Here is a 21,108-nt window from a genome sequence, read left to right as displayed (position 1 = left end):
GATAAAAACGAAAATGATCAACACCAACCAAACCGACCACTTATCTTGGTGATATCGTTCATTACAATAAATAACCTATAGGGTTCTACTAGAGAAATGTGAAGTTTGAAAATAATAAAATGGTTGGTTGATTGTTGATGGGACAATTGACACCTACAACCTTTAAATAAGTAGTAGTAATAGTTTAAAAAAATAACGGAGGTGCACAATGACGTTAAGCTTATTGTTCAATCTATTGTTATCGTGTTAGTTCAGTCAATTTATCATGATAGGGGTTTCCTCTAAAGTACATTCAAAACTGTCATCAAGTCTTAACACGTTTTAGAGAAGGTGCCATTAGCCACACTGACATTTTCAGCATGGCATTCACTGGACACAGCAACGACAACATGAGAAGGGTTTCATTCATTTTTCAAAGAGACGAAAAAGCTGGTGTATTGTTGCAAAGGTCAATGGGACTTACAAGCGGAGATAACAACATTAATTAAACGAAGCCGGATCCTCAGAACCAATCGACGAGGGGCATGATGAAAATGGATCCATCTGAGTGGTGCCAAATCCCCTAGTTACTGGGCTCTGTTACTGGTTAGAGAGCCACCCATAATTAAACAACGGGAGATTGTCTGTCAATCATCTCCTGAATACCAAAGGCAGCTTTGCCCAAAACATCCTCCTGTTCCGTATTCAGCAGAATGTCACAGAAGGTAAATATTAACATTCCCTGTCGTTGACATCTTTCAATGCGCTGATGATGGGAAGGTGGGAGGAAATTGCTTTTTAGCTTATTGCAGTGCAGGGAAGTTCAACAATCTACAAGTCACAACTCTAATCCTATCCATCGTAGTAATGTTAAAGCCTGAGCTGTAGTAGCATCAGCTGGCAGACCATGTGGTGGCACACGATTAGGCCACGGGCCATAAATAGGAGATGTGCAGTGACCTAAAAGCCCTTGCTGCGCTCTGGTTGTAGTGTAGTTGTGCAGTAGGTGTATTAAAAGTCAATGGTACTGTAAGGGCTAAGCATGCTTTAGCCTAGCGAGAGAGAGTTGAAGAGATATAAGGACAGCTCGATCAGATCAGCAGTGGCTGTTAGATAAACACAGGGAGTGTGGTGGAGGGACTTCGTGTTTGGGGAGGAGGTGAGAGAGATTGGGATAGAGAGTGTCGTTGCTGTCACGCTAGCTCTGTGTGGTGTGATGCAGCTCTCCAGGTCCCCCAAGCAGCCCTGCAACGAGCCAATTACCTACACAATCTGACAAACAAACTATGTAGAACAGCTGCGGTCTGTTTGGAATGGGGGGATAGGACGCAAGCATACCCCCCCCCCCCTTTACCGGTTATGTACTATAATCAGATCACCATCCACAGTGTAAACACAAACATGCTCATTCACAGATTAACACAAGCACGCATTCACTCACACACAAATATATATTACCAGGTTTGGCTCCAGCTCCATGTGAATCCTAAAATGAGGCTGAATCAGGACTAACATTCCTGGAGGGCTGTCGTGGCTGTATCCTGTCATTACCAGACCAGGCCTATCATTACCATTACCTAAAGAGTAAAGTAGCGCAGCACAGTCGGGAAGCACATAACCACTCCAAACGCATGCAAATCATCACCCACATTACTGTACTGCAGCTGGAGTGTTCAACAGCTCTGACCGCCTTCTCTTCTATACACTAATGTGTTTTCATGAATCCCTAGTAGATTACAGGAATCCATTTCAACAGCCTACACAGATCACAGAACATGTAGAGCGTGCTCTCTAAACTAGTAATTGTTTATTATCATTATAACAGTGTTACAGACCCAGTCGGCTCTTTGCTTACATGAGCTTTAATTGATCCATTCTGTTTTACACTCCATTCTGTTTTACACTCAAATCAAATTTGAACAGGTGTACGTACACCTTACAGTCCAATGCTTACTTACAAGCCCTTAACCAACAATGCAGTTCTAAGAAAATCCCTAAAAAAGTCAAAGATAAGAATAACAAATAATTAAAGAGTAGCAGGAAAATATCAATAGCGAGTCTATATACAGGGGGTACAGAGTCAATGTGCGGGGGGCACCGGTGTCGATGTAATTGAGGTAATTATATACAAGTACATGTAGGTAGAGTTATTAAAATGTCTATGCATAGATAATTACAGTGAGTAGCCATTTGATTAGCTGTTCATGCGTCTTATGGCTTGGGGGTAGAAGCTGTTTAGAAGCATCTTGGACCTAGACTTGGTGCTCCGGTACCGCTTGCCATGCGGTAACTGAGAGAACAATTTATGACTAGGGTGACTGGATTCTTTGACAATTTCTAGGGCCTTTCTCTGACACCGCCTGGTTAAGAGGTCCTGGATGGCAGGAAGCTTGGCCCAGGTGATGTACTGGACCGTATGCACTACACTCTGTAGTGCCTTGCGGTCGGAGGCCGAGCAGTTGCCATACCAGGCAGTGATGCAACCCGTCAGGATGCTCTCGATGGTGCAGCTGTAAAACCTTTTGAGGATCTGAGAACCCATGCCAAATCTTTTCAGTCTCCTGAGGGGGAATAGGTTTTGTCGTGCCCTCTTCACAACTGTCTTGGTGTGTTCTGACCATGTTAGTTTGTTGGTGATGTGGACACTAAGGAACTTGAAGCGCTCAACTTGCTCCACTACAGCCGCGTCGATGAGAATGGGGGCGTGCTCGGTCTTCCTTCCCTGTATTCCACAGTCATCTCCTTTGTTTTATCATGTTGAGGGAGAGGTTGTTGTCCTTGCGCCACACGGTCCTTGTACCACACCTCCCTATAGGAGAAGGTCAGAGATCTCAGGTCTCATCGTTGTCGGTGATCAGGCCTAACGCTGTTGTGTCATCAGCAAACTTAATGATGGTGTTGGAGTCATTCCTGGCCGTGCAGTCATGAGTGAACAGGGAGTACAGGAGGGGACTGAGCACGCGCCCCTGAGGGGCCCCCGTGTTGAGGATCAGCATGGCGGATGTGTTGTTACCTACCCTTACCACCTGGGGGCGGCCCGTCAGGAAGTCCAGGATCCAGTTTCAGAGGGAGGTTCCAGGGTCCTTAGCTTAGTGATGAGCTTTGAGGGCACTATGGTGTTGAACGCTGAGCTGTAGTCAATGAAAAGCATTCTCACATAGCTGTTCCTTCTGTCCAAGTGGAAAAGGGCAGTGTGGAGTGCAATGGAGATTGCATCATCTGTGGATCATCATCTGTGGATCTGTTGGTGCGGTATGCAAATTGGAGTGGGTCTAGGGTTTCTGGGATAGTGTTGTTGATATGAGCGATGACCAGCCATTCAAAGCATTTCATGGCTACAGATGTGAGTGCTATGGGTCGGTAGTCATTTAGGCAGGTTACCTTAGTGTTCTTGAGCACAGGGACTATGGTGGTCTGCTTGAAACATGTTGGTTTTAAAGACTCAGACAGGGAGAGGTTGAAAATGTCTGTGAAGATACTTTCCAGTGGGTCAGCGCATGTTCGGAGTACACGTCTTGGTAATCCGTCTGGCCCAGAAGCCTTCTTAATATTGACCTGTCACACTGTCGTCCGGAACAGCTGATGCTCTCATGCATGTTTCAGTGTTACTTGCCTCGAATCGAGTATATAAGATATTTAGCTCGTCTGGTAGGCTTGTGTCACTGGGCAGCTCTCTGCTGTGCTTCCCTTTGTAGTCTGTAATAGTTTGCAAGCTCTGCCACATCCGACGAGCGTCGGAGCAGTTTAGTATGATTTGATCTTAGTCCTATATTGATGCTTTGCCTGTTTGATGGTTCGTCGGAGGGCATAGCAGGATTTCTTATAGGCTTCCGGGTTAGAGTCCCGCTCCTTGAAAGCGGCAGCTCAACCCTTTAGCTCAGTGTGAATGTTGCCTGTAATCCATGGCTTCTGGTTGGGGTAGGTATGTACAGTCACTGTGGGGACAACGTCCTCGACACACTTATTGATAATGCCAGTGACTGATGTGGTGTACTTCTCAAAGCCATCAGAAGAACCCCAGAACATATTCCAGTCTGTGATAGCAAAACAGTCCAGTAGTTTAGCATCTACTTCATCTGACCACTTTTTTATAGATAAAGTCACTGGTAAATTTTTGCTTGTAAGCAGGAATCAGGAGGATAGAGTTATGGTCACATTTGCCATATGGAGGGTTGAGGGAGAGCTTTGTACGCGTTTCTGCGTGCGGAGTAAAGGTGATCTAGAATTGTTTTACCTTTGGTTGCACATCTACCATGCTGATAGAAATTAGGTAAAATTGATTTAAGTTACCCTGCATTAAAGTCCCCGGCCACTAGGAGTGCCACCTCTGGATGAGTGTTTCCCTGTTTGCTTATGGAGGAATACAGCTCATTGAGAGAGGTTGTAGTGCCAGCCTTGGTCTGTGGTAGTATGGAGACAGCTGCGAAAAATACAGATGAAAACTCTCTAGGTTGATAGTGTGGTCTAAAGCTTATCATGAGATACTCTACCTCAGGCGAGCAAAACCCTGAGACTTTCTTAGATATTGTGCACCAGCTATTGTTTACAAATATGCATAGGGCCCCGCCCCGTTTCTTACCAGAGGCTGCTGTTCTATCCTGCCGATAGAGTGCATAACCCACCAGCTGTATGTTCTTAATGTCGTCGTTCAGTCACAACACGGTGAAACACAAGATATTACAATTTTTAATGTCCCGTTGGTAGGATATACATGCTTTCAGTTCGCCCCATTTATTTTCCAGCGACTGAACGTTAGCTAGCAGAACAGAGGCAAGGGCAGATTAGTCACATCTACATTTCCTTTTCCAGCGAATCGCGGGGATCTGGGCCTGGTCGGGTGTCCGTAGTATATATCCCTGGCGTCTGACTCATTGAAGAAGAACTCCTCATCTAATTTGAGGTGAGTAATCCCAGTTCTGATGTTCAGAAGCTATTTTTGGTCATAAGAGACGGTAGCAGCAACATAATGTACAAAACAAGTCACGAACAACGCGAAAAAAATCGAACAAAATAGTATGGTTGGTTAAGAGCCGATAAGACGGCAGCCCTACCCTCCGGCGTCATCTTTAATAATCCCATCTATCCTCTGAGTTATCCTGAAATCCTGCATCTAAATCCAACTGCATGCACACAGGGCCACACACGGAATACTATCTCAAACATGCACGCACACATACACACAGCTCCCGAGGTCACAAACCTTTCCTTGAAGTCTACGAAGATCTTCCCCAGACCGTTGCCTCCGCTCACCATGTTGAGGTCGATGGCCCTCAGCAGAGCAAAGTGGACTTTAATCACATCCTGTATGGGGTACAGCACAACCATAGTCAGCCTGGGTCACACTAACACGTCACCTCCATCACCTCCATCAGCTCCATACTGACACTACGATTACACTCATCAGCACTCACCTCGAGATTTACAAAGATGGACTCCATGTCTGGTGGACTGAGAACTTGCTTCAAAGGGATCATATAATTCTGTAGAACACCAAAACAGTACAATTGAGAAGTTAAAAGAACTTGCATGGCAATATACAGTAGGCCTAAAGTGCAAACATCATTGACTGAACCTGTTGACGTTGTAAACAAATCGGTAGTAGTGTAAAGTTGTATATTAAACATCAGTTCAATCCAATAGCATGCGCTGGGGGCGCCCAGGAAAATCGATCATAAAATAGGTTTCACTATAATGTGTTGCTGCTCGGTGTTAGTAGCTTAATCATTGTCTTGTATACACGTGTAGCCATTTGTTTGAAGTGCCCATGACGTGCTGTGAGTACCAACCACTGATTATGTTCACTGGCACAAACCTTCCCTGTTGTTTGAGTAATGTTATTGTATGCTTGTCACATTACATAATCTTAATGATAACAAATAGATCCATTAAAATGTAATGAAGATATGATGGCTTTATTAACCTCAACTCAATCAAGCTCAAACGACTCCTCTGATTATAAGAAGGTGATTCTGGTTTAATTGCATGTTTGTCTGGCTCAGCAAACACAAACACACCCTTAGTCTAATGGATCCAGTGGAGTGGATCATGTCTAACTGTCCATCAAATTGAGAATAATCTCTTTTTCATCATGGAGAAGCTGCTGTTTAACCGCTGACATAATTTACAACCCTAGGTGAATTGTGTGTGTGTGTGTGTGTCTGTGTGTGTGTGTGTGTGTGTGTCTGTTTACACACAGAGCCCTGGAGATCAGTCTCTTCCCATGGGACTGTGCCAATAATAAGCCTATCGATCTGCTCCACAGACATTTGTCCTCTCCAATGAACCTGCCAATAGTTGACATTTCCACACCGCTCCCAGCCGGAGGCCTGACAAAGGAGACGTGGCAAAACACACCTACCCTAGCAGCGAGCTACATCCAACACTGCCAGCTAGCCACCCACTGCACACACACACATACGCAGATACGTACATAAAAGTAAGTACACACACATACACTTTTCCGTATCTAAGTCCCTCACCCACCTTCTCAATGTCCTCCAGCGTCTTGTAGTACTTGGCCTCAGTCTCCTGGATCTCCACTAAGCAGCAGTTTCTCTTGTCGTCTTCTGTCATGCCCATTTTCTGTGGAGGTAATTAACGACAGGAAAAGTGATGCTGGGATGTCATTATGTCATTACACGTCCCTGACAAGGCTGTTCATGTGTCTGATTGTCTAATGATGGGTGTCAAACATGTTATTTAGGCATGCAAGGTCATTAATACCAATCATATGGCTTGATGTATGTTATAAAACTATACTGTATAAATACTGTACACGCTGCTTATTTTTAACATTTTCTACATTGTAGACATCAAAACTATGAAATAACCAGTGATGTAAAGTAAAAAATACTTTAAAGTACTACTTAAGTAGTTTTTTGGGGTATCTGTACTTTACTTTTACTTCACTACATTCCAAAATAAAAATGTGTACTATTTACTCCATAAATTTCCCTGACAACCCAAAGTACTCGTTACATTTTGAATGCTTAGCAAGAGAGGAACATTTAGAAATTCACACACTTATCAAGAGAACACATGGTCATCCCTACTGCCTCTGATCTGGCGGACTCACTAAACAGAAATGCATCTTTTGTAAATAATGTCTGAGTGTTAGAGCTATCCATACATTTTAAAAACAAGAAAATAGTTTTGCTTAATATAAGGAATTTTAAATGATTTAGACTTTTACTTTTGATACTTAAGTACATTTTAAACCAAATACTTTAAGACTTTCACTCAAGTAGTATTTTACTGGGTGACTTTTACTTGAGTAACTTTCTATTAAGGTATACTTTTACTCAAGTATGACAATTCGGTACTTTTTCTACCACTGGAAATAACACATATGGAATTATGTAGTAACCAAAAAAGTGTTAAACAAATGTAAATAGATTTTATATTTGAGTTTCTTCAAAGTATCCAGCCTTTGCCTTGATGACAGCTTTGTACACTTTTGGCATTCTCTCTACCAGCTTCATGAGGTAGTCACCTGGAATGCATTTCAATTAAAAGGTGTGCCTTGTTAAAAGTTCATTTGTGGAATTTATTTCCTTTTTAATGCATTTGAGCCAATCAGTTGTGTAGTGACAAGGTACGGGTGGTATACAGATGAAAGCCCCATTTGTTAAAAGAACAAGTCCATATTATGGCAAGAACAGTTCAAATAAGCAAAGAGAAACAACAGTCCATCATTACTTTGAGACATGAAGGTCAGTCAATCTGGAAAATGTCAAGAACTTCGTAAGTTTCTTCAAGTGCAGTCGCAAAAACCATCAAGCACTATGATGAAACTGGCTCTCATGAGGACCGCCACAGGAAAGGAAGACTAAAAGTTATCTCTGCTGCAGAGGATAAGTTCATTAGGAGTTAACTGCACATCAAATTGCAGCCCAAACAAATGCTTCACAGAGTTCAAGTAACAGACACATCTAAATATCAACTGTTCAGAGGAGACTGCGTGAATCAGGCCTTCATGGTCGAATTGCTGCAAAGAAAACACTACTAAAGGACACCAATAAGAAGAGACTTGCTTTGCCAAGAAACACGAGCAATGGACATTAGACCAGTGGAAATCTGTCATTTGGTTTGATGAGTACAAATTTGAGATTTTTGGTTCCAACCACCGTGTCTTTGTGAGACGCAGAGTAGGTGAACGTATAATCTTCGCAGGTGTAGTTTCCACCGTTAAGCATGGAGGAGGAGGTGTGATGGTGCTTTGCTGGTGACACTGTCTGTGATTTATTTAGAATTCAAGGCACACTTAACCAGCATGTCTACCACAGCATTCTGCAGAAATACACCATACCATCTGGTTTGCACTTAGTGGGACTAGCATTTGTTTTTCAACAGGACAATGACCCAACACACCTCCAGGCTGTGTAAGGGCTATTTGACCAAGAAGGAGAGTTATGGAGTGCTGCAACAGATGGCCTGGCCTCCACAATTACCTGACCTTAACCCAATTGAGATGGTTTGGGATGAGTTGGACCGCAGAGTGAAGGAAAAGCAGCCAACAAGTGCTCAGCATTTGTGGGAACTCCTTCAAGACTGTTGGAAAAGCATTCCAGGTGAAGCTAGTTGAGAGAATGCCAATAGTGTGCAAAGCTGTCATCAAGGCTAAGGGTGGCTAATCTCAAGTCTCAAATATATATATTTTCCCTTTGAGTTACATTCATTAATGTACAGTACGCGATGCCAATAGGGAGCTGTGACTGTCAACATGACCAGACAGGGGGATAGCAGAACAGCGCCCAGCTACACTCAGAGGCCCTGCAGCACTGCATCCAAACCACTCAATGGGAATTTGATGAGCACTTTTAATGAACTGAGCCCAATTCTCACTCATCACTCCATCATGACCCAATAGAATATGATACTTTTGATTAACTGTAATTGCTGGGACCCGGTCGTGTAACGCAAGCCGATTGGCCGTGTTGTGGGAAGCGGTTACATAAACGCTGGAACTGTGGGATTTATAACGAGTTGAGTGCCGGCTGGCTTGCTCACGGGCAAGTGCTAATGAACATCTGTGTCTGCAGCTCTGTATCTTCGGCAACATCTGGGGCCAGTGCAGAGTAGAACGGGGCTGGGGAGGGTGGACCAGCCAAGGCAAACACCCCGCCCAGCGCATCCAGATTTATTTAGAAGCGCAAACAGCCCAGCAGCATTGGATCAGTGAATCACAATGCAATGCTAAAGTTAGAGACGGGTGAAAAAAATAACATCTGCGACTGTAACAGTCGGATAAAACGACCCGGCCAAAACCTCTGACATCATCTCCGTCTTAATTGTCTGTGTGGCTGCGGCTGTCAGCAGTCTTGGTTGTTGTGTTGAGAGGACTATTCATTCTATTGTGTCATCTGGAACAGAACTGAGGGTTTATAAGCAGTTCTGATAATACAACAAGTCAAACCAGAGTCAATTAGACTCAAAGGCCCAGATCCAGCTGGGTATCAGAAGACAATCAGGTGTGTTGGAGAGCACAGCCACAGAACTGACATAGGAACTGATGAAGGCTGTATTGGGGTTTGATCTGGCTGCTTTTGATGATGTCATATTGTGGCAATGTCATGGTGTTGATGGTGATATGTTGATGTCATGGTGAGTCACACACACAGGGGCAGATGGGGATTCCCTTGACCTGTGCTGTACGCCATTGATCTAATGGCGTGGTCATCTGAGAGGAAGGGTGTTGGGGGGACATGTCAGACTGATGAACAGAGCTGTAGAGCTGGATGACAGAACGGTGAGTCAGGGCACTTACCTGCATGTATCTGATCTGCAGCGTAAGGAATGGGAAAACATAAGAGGTGAGCAGAGCAGAACAGAACACAAACACACCCACGTACACAGATAGAGAGACAAGTAGAGAATTACACGCACTCACACCCACGTACAAAGATAGAGAGACAAGCAGAGAATTACACAAACACAAATCTCTTACCATGGGTTGTCGAACTTCCACCTTGATGATGTCCTCGTAGATGTCATCTCCATCGTCCTCACAGGGAACACAGTCGTAGATGTCATCCTCCCCCACGTCATGCTCACTGGGAAACACACACACACTCAGTCAGTTATCCAATTGCAATTTCCTCTGAAAGGGTGATTACGAGACTTAAGACTGAAGGTTAACCACAACATTGAGATCAGATTAGGCACTTGACACTTTGCTGAGTGCTAAACTAACTGTAGGTTCCCATTAGCCGTCATCAGCAGGGCTGAGGAGTCAGGAAATCATGCCACAGTGGTGATCTATGTCATTTCCATCCCACTTCACTCTTCACAACCACTCCACAAACATGTCTCCCTGATGTACGACGCCTAATTACTAACAGAAGTTGAGGGTCGGCCCAGTAGATAATGTAGTGAGATCCCATTAAGAGCTGCAGCAGTACAGAGTTGAAAAGCGTTTCTGTGTATTTACTATGGGTGGAGTTGTGCACATGTGTATGTTTATCTGTGTGTGTGTGTACTCATGTAAGTGTGAAACAGGAACCCAGTGCCCTCCCTGACAGTTCAGTGTACATCCAAGATTGGAGGCAAGATCAATTCAGCACCAGGAGCCTTGGATCCATGTGTGCCTCCTCACCCCACTGACAGCCACAGTGGCATCCATCAGCCCACACCCAGCCATCCTCCTCTTGGTCACACATGGCCCCGTCTCAGCCTGGACCGTCTTAAACCAGCCTGACAACCATAAAAGATGTCTTTCCCTATCCGTGACTAAGCCACCTGTTACATACTGTTGTGGTTCTATGGTCATGACGTTCTCCACCAGCACAGGCATACGGCTCGCCTTAGACCACCACAGAGAGCTCCCTCTGCCCCCGCCCCCTCTCTCGCTCTCTCTCCCTCTCCTTCTCTCTTTCTGCTCTAGCCACATCTAAAGCCTCTGTTGAACATCAAAACACCATTCTATGCTAATTCTCGCAACCAGAAAATACGGAAATCCTGAAAGGCTCCAAGTTGTTTGTTCCCTTCAGTCATTTTCTGAGGGCTAAAGAATACACAAAGCAAAGTGAATTGAACGCCTGCTCCAGGCATTGTAAGAATGTGGTTGTTTGACAGCGTAACCGAGGGAATAAAAGGCAGTGGTCTAATGAACGTATTTTTCTATTGAAACTCATTAGTTCCACAGCAATTGTGGAGTTTTCTACCTACTATACTGTAAAATACTGAGACCTGGAGGCCATGGTAAACTGGGGAAACGGTTTCTTTTGGTTTTCTTTTGGCACCACACTGACTAAATGACCTTTAATTAGCAGAGATTCCAGCAGTGCACAGGCTCAGACTGTGATGCGCGCGTGTGTGTGCGTGTGCGTGTGCGTGCGCGCATGTGTGTGTGTGTGTGTGTGTGTGTTTGTTTTGTTTATTAGGATCCCCATTAGCTACTGCACATGCAGCAGCTACTCTTCCTGGGGTCCACTCCACATAAAACATACACATCAAAGTACAGAACAGTTATAGACAAGGAAATTCAATTAGATTACATTTAAAAATAAATATAACAGTTAAACATTAAGCTATAATCCCTTATTGATGTCACTTGTTAAGTCCAGTGTAGATGAATGGGAGGAGACAGGTTAAGGAAGGGTTTTTAAGAGAGATCCAACATGATTGGTATACACTGTAGTTGGTTGAGTGACAACCTGGGTCATGCACCAGGCATTCGTCACAGTAAGAAGCTTCTTCTTGAGAGGACAACTAGGTGATGACCAGTCAACGTTCAGGACACCAAGAAAATACATAGCAGCCCCCTAAAAGAAGAGGTTTCAGATGAGGCAAGTGAACCTGCAACCACAGCACTTCTACTTCATTTGTCATGAGATCCTCTCTGAGCGTTACAGGAATATGGCTCTGAATATATAGAGCAACACATCCTCCATAGACATTTCTGTCTTTTCTATAGATGTTATATCCTTGTATTCCTACTATATCATCAAAGGTGCTGTCTAAGTGAGTCTCAGAAATGGATTAGTAAATTGGCAAATTACTAATCTCATGAACTCTGTTTCTGAGGCTACATATATTGACATGAACCAATTTGAGCCCTTTCCTGGGTGGCTTATCTAAAGCTGAAATCATATTGATAATAGATTGTTTTTCTAAGAATTATATTTCTTATAATAACAAAGATTTTGGGGGATTTTGGATCAGATTATGTTCAGTAGATGCCTTTTCTGGTTTAGCTCAGCTGCAGCAGGGTGCTCTATTCTTCGTGCCACTTCTGGATAGTTGTCTTGCTGGAAAGTTGGTCTCAATGGTACAGGGGTGTCGGCATGAGGGGAATGGCGTGGGGGGATGCTGTCATGTCAGCATGGGAGAAATGGGGTAGGGGGGTGCTGTCCTGTCAGCATGGGAGGTAATGGGGTGGGGGGCAGCGGTCCTGTCAGCATGGGAGGTAATGGGGTGGGGGTTGTGCTGTCATGTCAGCTTGGGAGGTAATGGGGTGGGGGGGGTGCTGTCATGTCAGCATGGGAGGTAATGGGTTGAGGGGGGTGCTGTCCTGTCAGCATGAGAGGTAATGGGTTGAGGGAGGGGCTGTCCTGTCAGCATGGGAGGTAATGGGGTGGGGGGTGCTGTCCTGTCAGCATGGGAGGTAATGGGTTGAGGGGGATACTGTCCTGTCAGCATGGGAGGTAATGGGGTGGGGGGTTGCTGTCCTGTCAGCATGGGAGGTAATGGGGTGGGGGGTTGCTGTCCTGTCAGCATGGGAGGTAATGGGGTGGGGGGGTGCTGTCCTGTCAGCATGGGAGGTAATGGGGTGTGGTATTGAGTGGTGGCCAATGCAGTGGTGAACTCTGGGCGGAGTCCTGGTCTTTCTGGGTGGAGACCTGGGCTCTCTTGGTGAAGTACTGGTCTCTCTTGGTGAAGTACTGGTCTCTCTTGGTGGAGCACTGGTCTCTCTTGGTGGAGTACTGGGCTCTCTTGGTGGAGTACTGGTTTCACTTGGTGAAGTACTGGTCTCTCTTGGTGGAGTACTGGTCTCTCTTGGTGGAGTACTGGTTTCTCTTGGTGGAGTACTGGTTTCTCTTGGTGGAGTACTGGTTTATCTTGGTGGAGTACTGGTTTATCTTGGTGGAGTACTGGGCTCTCTTGGTGGAGTACTGGTCTCTCTGGATGAGGTGATGGTCTCTCCGGGTGGATTGCCGGCTTTTCCGGGTGGATTGCCGGCTTCTCCGGATGGATTGCTGGCTTCTCCGGGTGGATTGCTGGCTTCTCCGGGTGGAGTGCTGGCTTCTCAAGTTCTCAAGGGTGGAGGCTGGACTCTCCGGGTGGAGGGCTAGACTCTCCGAGTGCTGGGTTCTCTGGGTTGAGTGCTGGGCTCTCGGGGTGAGGTGATGGCTTCTCTGAATGGAGTGCTATGGTGTTCTTATTTTCCCATAGGCTCGATGTTCCTGGTCTTTTTTCCCATATTGGCTCTGTACTTTAGCACCCTTGTAAAGACTTTTACAACCTGTTTAGGTGGACGTGGTCTTGCTTGTGGTGAGGGTGGATATATTTGTGGTGTGCCAAAAATACTTTATGCCTTACTGCTCATTTTCTTGAAAGCTCTGCATTTTTTTCTAAAATAATATTGAATGGCACATTGCAGGGCGGGAGAAGAGATTCAATTATAATTCTTGCAGGTGGGTATCTCTCTGTGGTCATAATGGCTACTTCTGCCATAGCTGGGGCCACAAGTCCTCTAGTGTTCTTTAGGTCATTCGTTCCAGTGTGTAATATTATTGTCTTCGCTCCTATTAAAGTGTCCTCTGAAATTATTTTGAGGGCACTCTGGATCGTGGGGCACCATATTTTTCTCGGCTTCAAGCCAGCTAGTAGTTCTCTTTCCTGTAGATGTTTGTCGTTGGAGTCAAAGAGAATGACTCCAATCCCAGGTTGTTCTTGGAGATGAGCTGAGGTGGGAGTGTTGGTTGAGCTAGCAGAGGTGCTAGGGAGGTTGTTATTTGTTGGAGAGGGATCTGAGGGAGCAGGGTTGGTGTTGGTTGTAGTGGGATCTTCTGGGGGAGACAAGTTGGTGTTGGATGGAGAGGGATCTCCTGGAGAGCTGGTTGGTGTGAGTGGGTAGAGCATGGTGTGAGGTGGGCTGGGGTTAATGACCCTGGGTAGCTGCTCCTTCAGGGCCTGTATGGTGTCTTCTGTTCGTCAGCTGCTTTTTTGCTTCTTAAAGCTCTCTTCTCCTCTCCTCCTTGATCTCCTCTACTTTTCTCATTGTCATTGTCTTCATTTTGCTGGTCCCCACAAGGTCAAATGCTATTTCTAGGGGGTTTAGGGTTGAGGTTAGAATTAGTGTTAGAATTAGGTTAAGGAGCTATGGATAGTTTTGGGTTAGGGTTAGGTTTTTGGGTAAAGGTTAATGTTAGGGTTAAGGTTAGGGGTTATGGAAAATAGGATTTTGAATGGGACTGAATTGCATGTCCCCACAAGGTTAGCTGTGCAAGAATGTGTGCAAGAATGTGTGCAAGACTGTTTGTGTGTGTGTGTGTGCGTGCGTGCGTGCGTGTGCGTGTGTGTGTGTGTGTGTGAAGGCTCTCTTTCCTAGGGTTCCTCTATGCATTCCCTGGTACTCCCACTTACATCACTAAATGTCCAGTCCCGCTTACAGCTAAGTGACAACCATTGCTCCTAGAAAAGTGGGCTCTGTGCTATGTAATAATTGTCTCTGGTAATTCTCATTCTTGTGACACGTATAGGTCATTGAGTTTGGAGGGTTTCCATATTCCCATACCACCACAGTAGAGTAGAACTGTCTCTTAAACATTCCCAAAGTCTAGTTACTGTATCTTGTCAGGATTGGGAGAGTTAATATTGCTATCAACCAGTTTACTCTTCTATTTGAAGGTAAGTGTGAATTTCTCTGTTGCTCTGAAAAGGTTAATAGCAAACAGAGACATATTTTCCATTCACTGGAATTAATAGCATAGGACAAAAATGTAATCTAATTTGATGTATTGTGGGCTTGGTTAACTCTGACCTTCCCTATTTACCATCCTACTGTATGTGACTGGAATATTATCTTGTGACCTTTGCGGATGGCGTGAATAGAGAAAACAAATGAAGAAGAGCGCTACAGCCTCCATCAAATATTCACGATTGTCCTTCTCCTTGTGTGGGACCGGTTTGAAGTTTTAATTGAGGTGGTGTGGTGTCACTCTAAATGATGTGTTTCATCTTCCTTCATTTACATTTGACTTATTTAACAGACACTCTGATCCAGAGCGACTTTTGTGAGTCCATACATTTTCATACTGATCAAACCCACAACCCTGGCGTTGCAAGCACCATGTTCTACCAACTGAGCAACACAGGACCCTTATTGGGTGTGACTCTCGCTGCATACAGATAGGAAGAGTGGGCCGGCACACTACCGCCATGTCTGAGCTGCCTATCACCAGAGTGCACTCTGTTCTGAAGGCACCCATGACCCCACAGAGACACATTTGTTCAGGGGATGGGGCAATATTTAGGAAGAAATCACATTCTTGCCCAAAACCCTAGAGACAGGCTGAATGATTAGCTGAATGATGATAATGATGACAGTGATGATGGTTAGTGCAGCGATCTGCGTATGAACTGTATGGGGAGTGAGGAGGAACAAGATGAACTAGCTCCTGAGGGGGGGGATCTGTGTGTAGATGAGTGTGAATGTATGTCTGTGTGTGTCTGTATGAGTGTGCGCACTGGCACATGCATGAGTGTGTGTACAAGAGATATGAGTGTGTGCTTCCCACTCTGCTCCTCTCCTCTTGACTCACTCCTGTATTTTGGGCAAATTCTCTTGTCTGATTTCACAGTGCAGGGCCAGAGGAGGTCCAGCGTGTTCGCACGCAATGGGCTCTGTGTCTTCTGCTTTACTGCTCTCCACTCCACCCCGCATCCCAACATGGGCACTCTTAATCACTGGACTTTCATCAAGGGCTACATACGGACCTCTGGGTTACAGGTTTCTAGTAGAACTAACATGTTTTTAAAGCTGACAACTGACGATTTTGAAGCATAATCATACAGATATCTGGGCTCTGGCACCACCCCCCCTCTCACTCTCAGTGCAATTCCCACGCTCCTGCGAGAGTGACGTTTTAATGCTGTGATCCTGTCTTGTGGAGTCAGCTCATAGACCTAAAGTGCAGTGGAAAAGTATTTGTCCCCTTTCAGATTTGTTCTACTTTTGCATATTTTTATACTGAATGTGATTTTCAACCCGAAACCTAATATTAGATCAAAGGAACCTGCGTGAACAAATAACACAACAATTACATATTTATTACATTTATTACAAAACAATTTTAAGCAACACCCAATACCCCTGTGTGAAAAAGTAATTGCCCCCTTACACTCAACAACTGGTTGTGCCACCTTCGGCGGCAATGACGCCAACCAAACGTTTCCTGTAGTTGTTGATCAGTCTCAGTCACTGTGGAGGAGTTTTGGCCCACTCTTCCATGCAAAACTGCTGTAACCCAGCGACATCTGTGGGTTTTCAAGCATGAACTGCTCCTTTCAAGTCCTGCCAATAATACTTGATTGTGTGTTTCGGGTCATTGTCTTGCTGCACGATCCAGCTGCGCTTCAGCTCACAGACGGATGGCCTGACATTCTCCTGTAGAATTAGAGCATAATGAATGGTTCCTTCTATTAAGTCAAGTTGTTCAGGTCCTGAGGCAGCAAAGCATCCCCAAACCATCACACTACCACCACCATGCTTGACTGTAGGTATGAGGTTCTTACTGTGGAATGCAGCGTTCGGTTTCCTGTGAGCTGAAGCATAGCTTGGTCATGCAGCAAGACAATGATCCAACACACACAATTCAGTTTACATGAAAATGGCTAAAAAGCAACACATTTAAAGTTTTGGCATGGCTTAGTCAAAGTCCGGACCCAATCTCAATTCGGATGTTGTGGCAGGACTTGAAACGAACAGTTCATGCTTGAAAACCCACAGTTCATGCTTGAAAACCCACAAATGTTGCTGAGTTACAGCAGTTCTGCATGTAAGAAGTGGGACAAAACTCCTCCACAGCGACATGAGAGACTGATCAACAACTAAAGGAAGCATTTGGTTACAGTCATTGTCACAACTAGTTATTGAGTGTAAGGGGGCAATACATTTTTCACACAGGTCAATTGGGTGTTGCATAACTTTGTTAATTAAATAAATAAAATAAGTATAATAAGTGTTATTTGTTTACTCAGGATCCCTTTATCTAATAGTAGGTTTGGTTGAAGATTTGATAACATTCAGTATCAGAAATATGCCAAAATAGAGAAAATCAGAAAGCGGTCAAATACTTTTTCACAGAGCTGTACATATTAAATCACATGTTTGGACATTGACCAGGGAGCTACAGCAAGCCTGGCTGCTCTGGGTTGGCTTGGCAACACTGACCATCACCTGGTAAAGGGTCATCTCAGGCTCCTACTGATATCATCATCATTTCTAATGCCCTTGGATTAGATCTACTCTTAAATGGAAGTTTCAAAATGACAGATTTTGAAATACTGTAGATCCAACGGGACTGGTACAGTCACATTTTCACATCAGTGCAGTCAGTTTTTGAGAGCTGCATCTCTGCTGAGGAAAAAGTCAACTACAGTGAGGGAAAAAAAGTATTTGATCCCCTGCTGATTTTGTACGTTTGCCCGCTGACAAAGAAATTATCAGTCTATAATTTTAATGGTAGGTTTATTTGAACAGTGAGAGACAGAATAACAAACAAAAAAATCAAGAAAAACGCATGTCAAAAATGTTATAAATTGATTTACATTTTAATGAGAGAAATAAGTATTTGACCCCTCTGCAAAACATGACTTAGTACTTGGTTGCAAAACCCTTGTTGGCAATCACATGGGTCAGACGTTTCTTGTAGTTGGCCACCAGGTTTGCACACATCTCAGGAGGGATTTTGTCCCACTCCTCTTTGCAGATCTTCTCCAAGTCATTGAGGTTTCGAAGCTGACGTTTGGCAACTTGAACCTTCAGCTCCCTCCACAGATTTTCTATGGGATTAAGGTCTGGATACTAGCTAGGCCACTCCAGGACCTTAATGTGCTTCTTCTTGAGCCACTCCTTTGTTGCCTTGGCCGTGTATTTTGGGTCATTGTCATGCTGGAATACCCATCCACGACCCATTTTCAATGCCCTGGCTGAGGGAAGGAGGTCCTGTCCCCTTAGCAGAAAAACACCCCCAAAGCATAATGTTTCCACCTCCATGTTTGACGGTGGGGATGGTGGTCTTGGGGTCATAGGCAGCATTCCTCCTCTTCCAAACACGGCGAGTTGAGTTGATGCCAAAGAGCTCCATTTTGGTCTCATCTGACCACAACACTTTCACCCAGTTGTCCTCTGAATCATTCAGATGTTCATTGACAAACTTCAGACGGGCATGTATATGTGCTTTCTTGAGCAGGGGGACCTTGCGGCAGCTGCAGGATTTCTGGATTTCAGGGAGATTGACAGTTATTTTGTGTTTCTTCCGTTTGCGAATAATCGCACCAACTGTTGTCACCTTCTCACCAAGCTGCTTGGCGATGGTCTTATAGCCCATTCCAGCCTTGTGTAGGTCTACAATCTTGTCTCTGACATCCTTGGAGAGCTCTTTGATCTTGGCCATGGTGGAGAGTTTGGAATCTGATTGATAGATTGCTTCTGTGGACAGGTGTCTTTTAACAGGTAACAAACTGAGATTAGGAGCACTCCCTTTAAGAGTGTGCTCCTAATCTCAGCTCGTTACCTGTATAAAAGACAACTGGGAGCCAGACATCTTTCTGACTGAGAGGAGGTTAAATACTTATTTCCCTCATTAACATTTTTGACGTGCATTTTCTGGATTTTTTTGTTGTTATTCAGTCTCTCACTGTTCAAATAAACCTACCATTAAAATTCTTTGTCAGTGGGCAAACATACAAAATCAGCACGGGATCAAATACTTTTTCCCTCACTGTATATGGGGAATTTCAACTCTCTCTCTGCAGACTGCAGGGTGTGCAGACCAAATTCAATGGAAGGTCATTCTGGTTTCCACCACCAGGCTGGCGATGCAATTACTGACAAATGTGTGTGTGCAACTGTAGAAAAGTGGATTACCCAGAGACATATGACTAGGGCCAGCACATTTGTAAGCTGATGGATAAATAAACAGATTTACTTGGGACGGAAATATCTTGCTTCCCTTTCTTCCCTGATTTAATCAGAAAGTTTTAGGGCGATGAGGCCCTTTCTTTCTCATGAAGTTAGAGAGGTTGCTGCCATGGGCTTCCATTTTATTAGCTCTGACTATATCAGATCTCAGAGGCTGTCCAAACATTGAGCAAGTACGTATCTGGGAGGGCTGTTTCAAGGCAATGTTACATTACTCTTTTGAGATTCTCTGTGTAGGGAGATGCCAACTTTCTCTATGTAGAGCAAACCTGAATTCTCCTTCAAGCTCTTTAATAGGTCATCTTTTCACTGCTTTTCCCAACAATACCTAACATGAACAGACAGATACAGTATTTGGTATTTGGTTGGATATTAGGATCCCCCTTACCAGCTGCAAAAGCAGAAGCTACTCAGAAGCTACTTCCTGGGGTCCACACAAAACATGAAACATGACATAATACAGAACATTAATAGACAAGAACAGATCAAGGACAGAAGTACATTTTTTTTAAAATGTAAAAAGCACACGTAGCTTACATATCAATACATACACAACAAACTATCTTGGTCAAAGAGGGGAGAGGCGTAGTGTTGTGAGGTGTTGATTTGTTTTTTTTGTTTTTTTTAGTTTTTACCCCTTTTTCGTGATATCCAATTGGTAGTTACAATCTTGTCCCATCGCTGCAACTCCCATACGGACTTGGGAGAGAGTCTAGGTTGAGAGCCATGCATCCTCCGAAACACGACCCTGCCAAGCCGTACTGCTCACTTAACCTGGAAGCAAGCCGCACCAATGTGTCGGAGGAAACACCGTACAACTGGCGACTGAAGTCAGCCTGCATGCGCCCGGCCCTCCACAAGGAGTCGCTAGAGCACGATGGGACAAGGACAGGGCTGGGCCAAACCCTCCCCTAACCCAGACGACGCTATGCCTATTGTGCGCTGCCTCATGGGTCTCCCAGTCGCCGCCGGCTGCGACACAGCCTGGGATCAAACCCGGGTCTGTAATGACGCCTTAGACTGCTGCGCCACTCGGAAGGCCCCACTTTATCTGTTTTTCTAAACCAGGTTTGCTGTTTATTTGAGCAATATGAGATGGAATAGAGCTCCATGCAAAATTGGCTCCACATAATACTGTACACTTTCTTGAATTTGTTCTTGATTTGTCGACCGTGAAAAGACCCCTGGTGACATGTCTAGTGGGGTAAGTGAATGTGTCAGAGCTGTGTGTAAGTTGACTATGCATAAAATGTATGCGATTTTCAGTGTTTCAATGTTTCCAATAAAAGGAAGAAGTGACGCAGTCAGTCTATCCTCAACTCTTAGCCAAGAGAGACTGGCATGCATAGTACTAATATTAGCCCTCTGATTACAATAAAGAGCAAGACGTGCTGCTCTGTTCTGGGCCAGCTGCAGCTTAACTAGGTCTTTCCTTGCAGCATACTGTACGACCACACGACTGGACAATAATCAAGATAAGACCAAACTAGATCCTGCAGAACTTGCCTTTTTGGACTGTGGTGTGGAACAGACCTCTCTCCAGCTTTACAATGACTGAATCTATATGTTTTGACTATGGACATTTTACAATTTAAGGTAACACCAAGTAATTTAGTCTCCTCAACTTGTTCAACAGCAAGATTATTCATTACCAGATTCAGATGAGGTCTAGAACTTTGGAAATTATTTGTCCCGAAACAGATATGTTCAGGACTAGTTTATTACTGGCCACTCATTCCAAAACAGAATGCAACTCTAAGTTAATGGTTTCATTGACTTCATTAGCTGTGGTTGCTGATGCGTATATGTTTGAATCATCAGCATACATGGACACACATGCTTTGTTTAATGCCAGCGGCAGGTCATTGGTAAAAATAGAAAAGAGTAGAGGGCTTTGAGAGTTGCCCTGCAGTACACCACACTTTACATGTTTGACAATAGAGAAGCTTCCATTATAGAAAATCAAGTCAATAGTGATGATA

At 44.4% G+C, this 21,108-nt stretch overlaps 1 protein-coding gene across 13 annotated transcripts in view; it reads right to left on the bottom strand.

Moving 5' to 3' along the window:
- Nucleotides 1-21,108, bottom strand: part of LOC139408681 (guanine nucleotide exchange factor VAV2-like) — a 227,302-nt gene that overhangs the window by 37,507 nt on the left and 168,687 nt on the right. For all 13 annotated transcript variants that reach the window (XM_071152868.1, XM_071152876.1, XM_071152871.1 and 10 more), the window contains exons 5-8: nucleotides 9,926-10,031; nucleotides 6,463-6,561; nucleotides 5,391-5,459; nucleotides 5,180-5,280 (exon numbers count right to left, since the gene is read on the bottom strand). In XM_071152868.1, the coding sequence (XP_071008969.1) occupies nucleotides 5,180-5,280; nucleotides 5,391-5,459; nucleotides 6,463-6,561; nucleotides 9,926-10,031 (375 nt within the window). The remainder of the gene's footprint in view (nucleotides 1-5,179; nucleotides 5,281-5,390; nucleotides 5,460-6,462; nucleotides 6,562-9,925; nucleotides 10,032-21,108) is intronic.

This window comes from Oncorhynchus clarkii, chromosome 5 (genome assembly GCF_045791955.1).
Source record: "Oncorhynchus clarkii lewisi isolate Uvic-CL-2024 chromosome 5, UVic_Ocla_1.0, whole genome shotgun sequence".
In the NCBI taxonomy this organism is placed as follows: Eukaryota; Metazoa; Chordata; class Actinopteri; order Salmoniformes; family Salmonidae; genus Oncorhynchus; species Oncorhynchus clarkii.
Note: the sequence above shows the minus strand (reverse complement) of the source record. Positions and strands in the feature narration are given on the sequence as shown.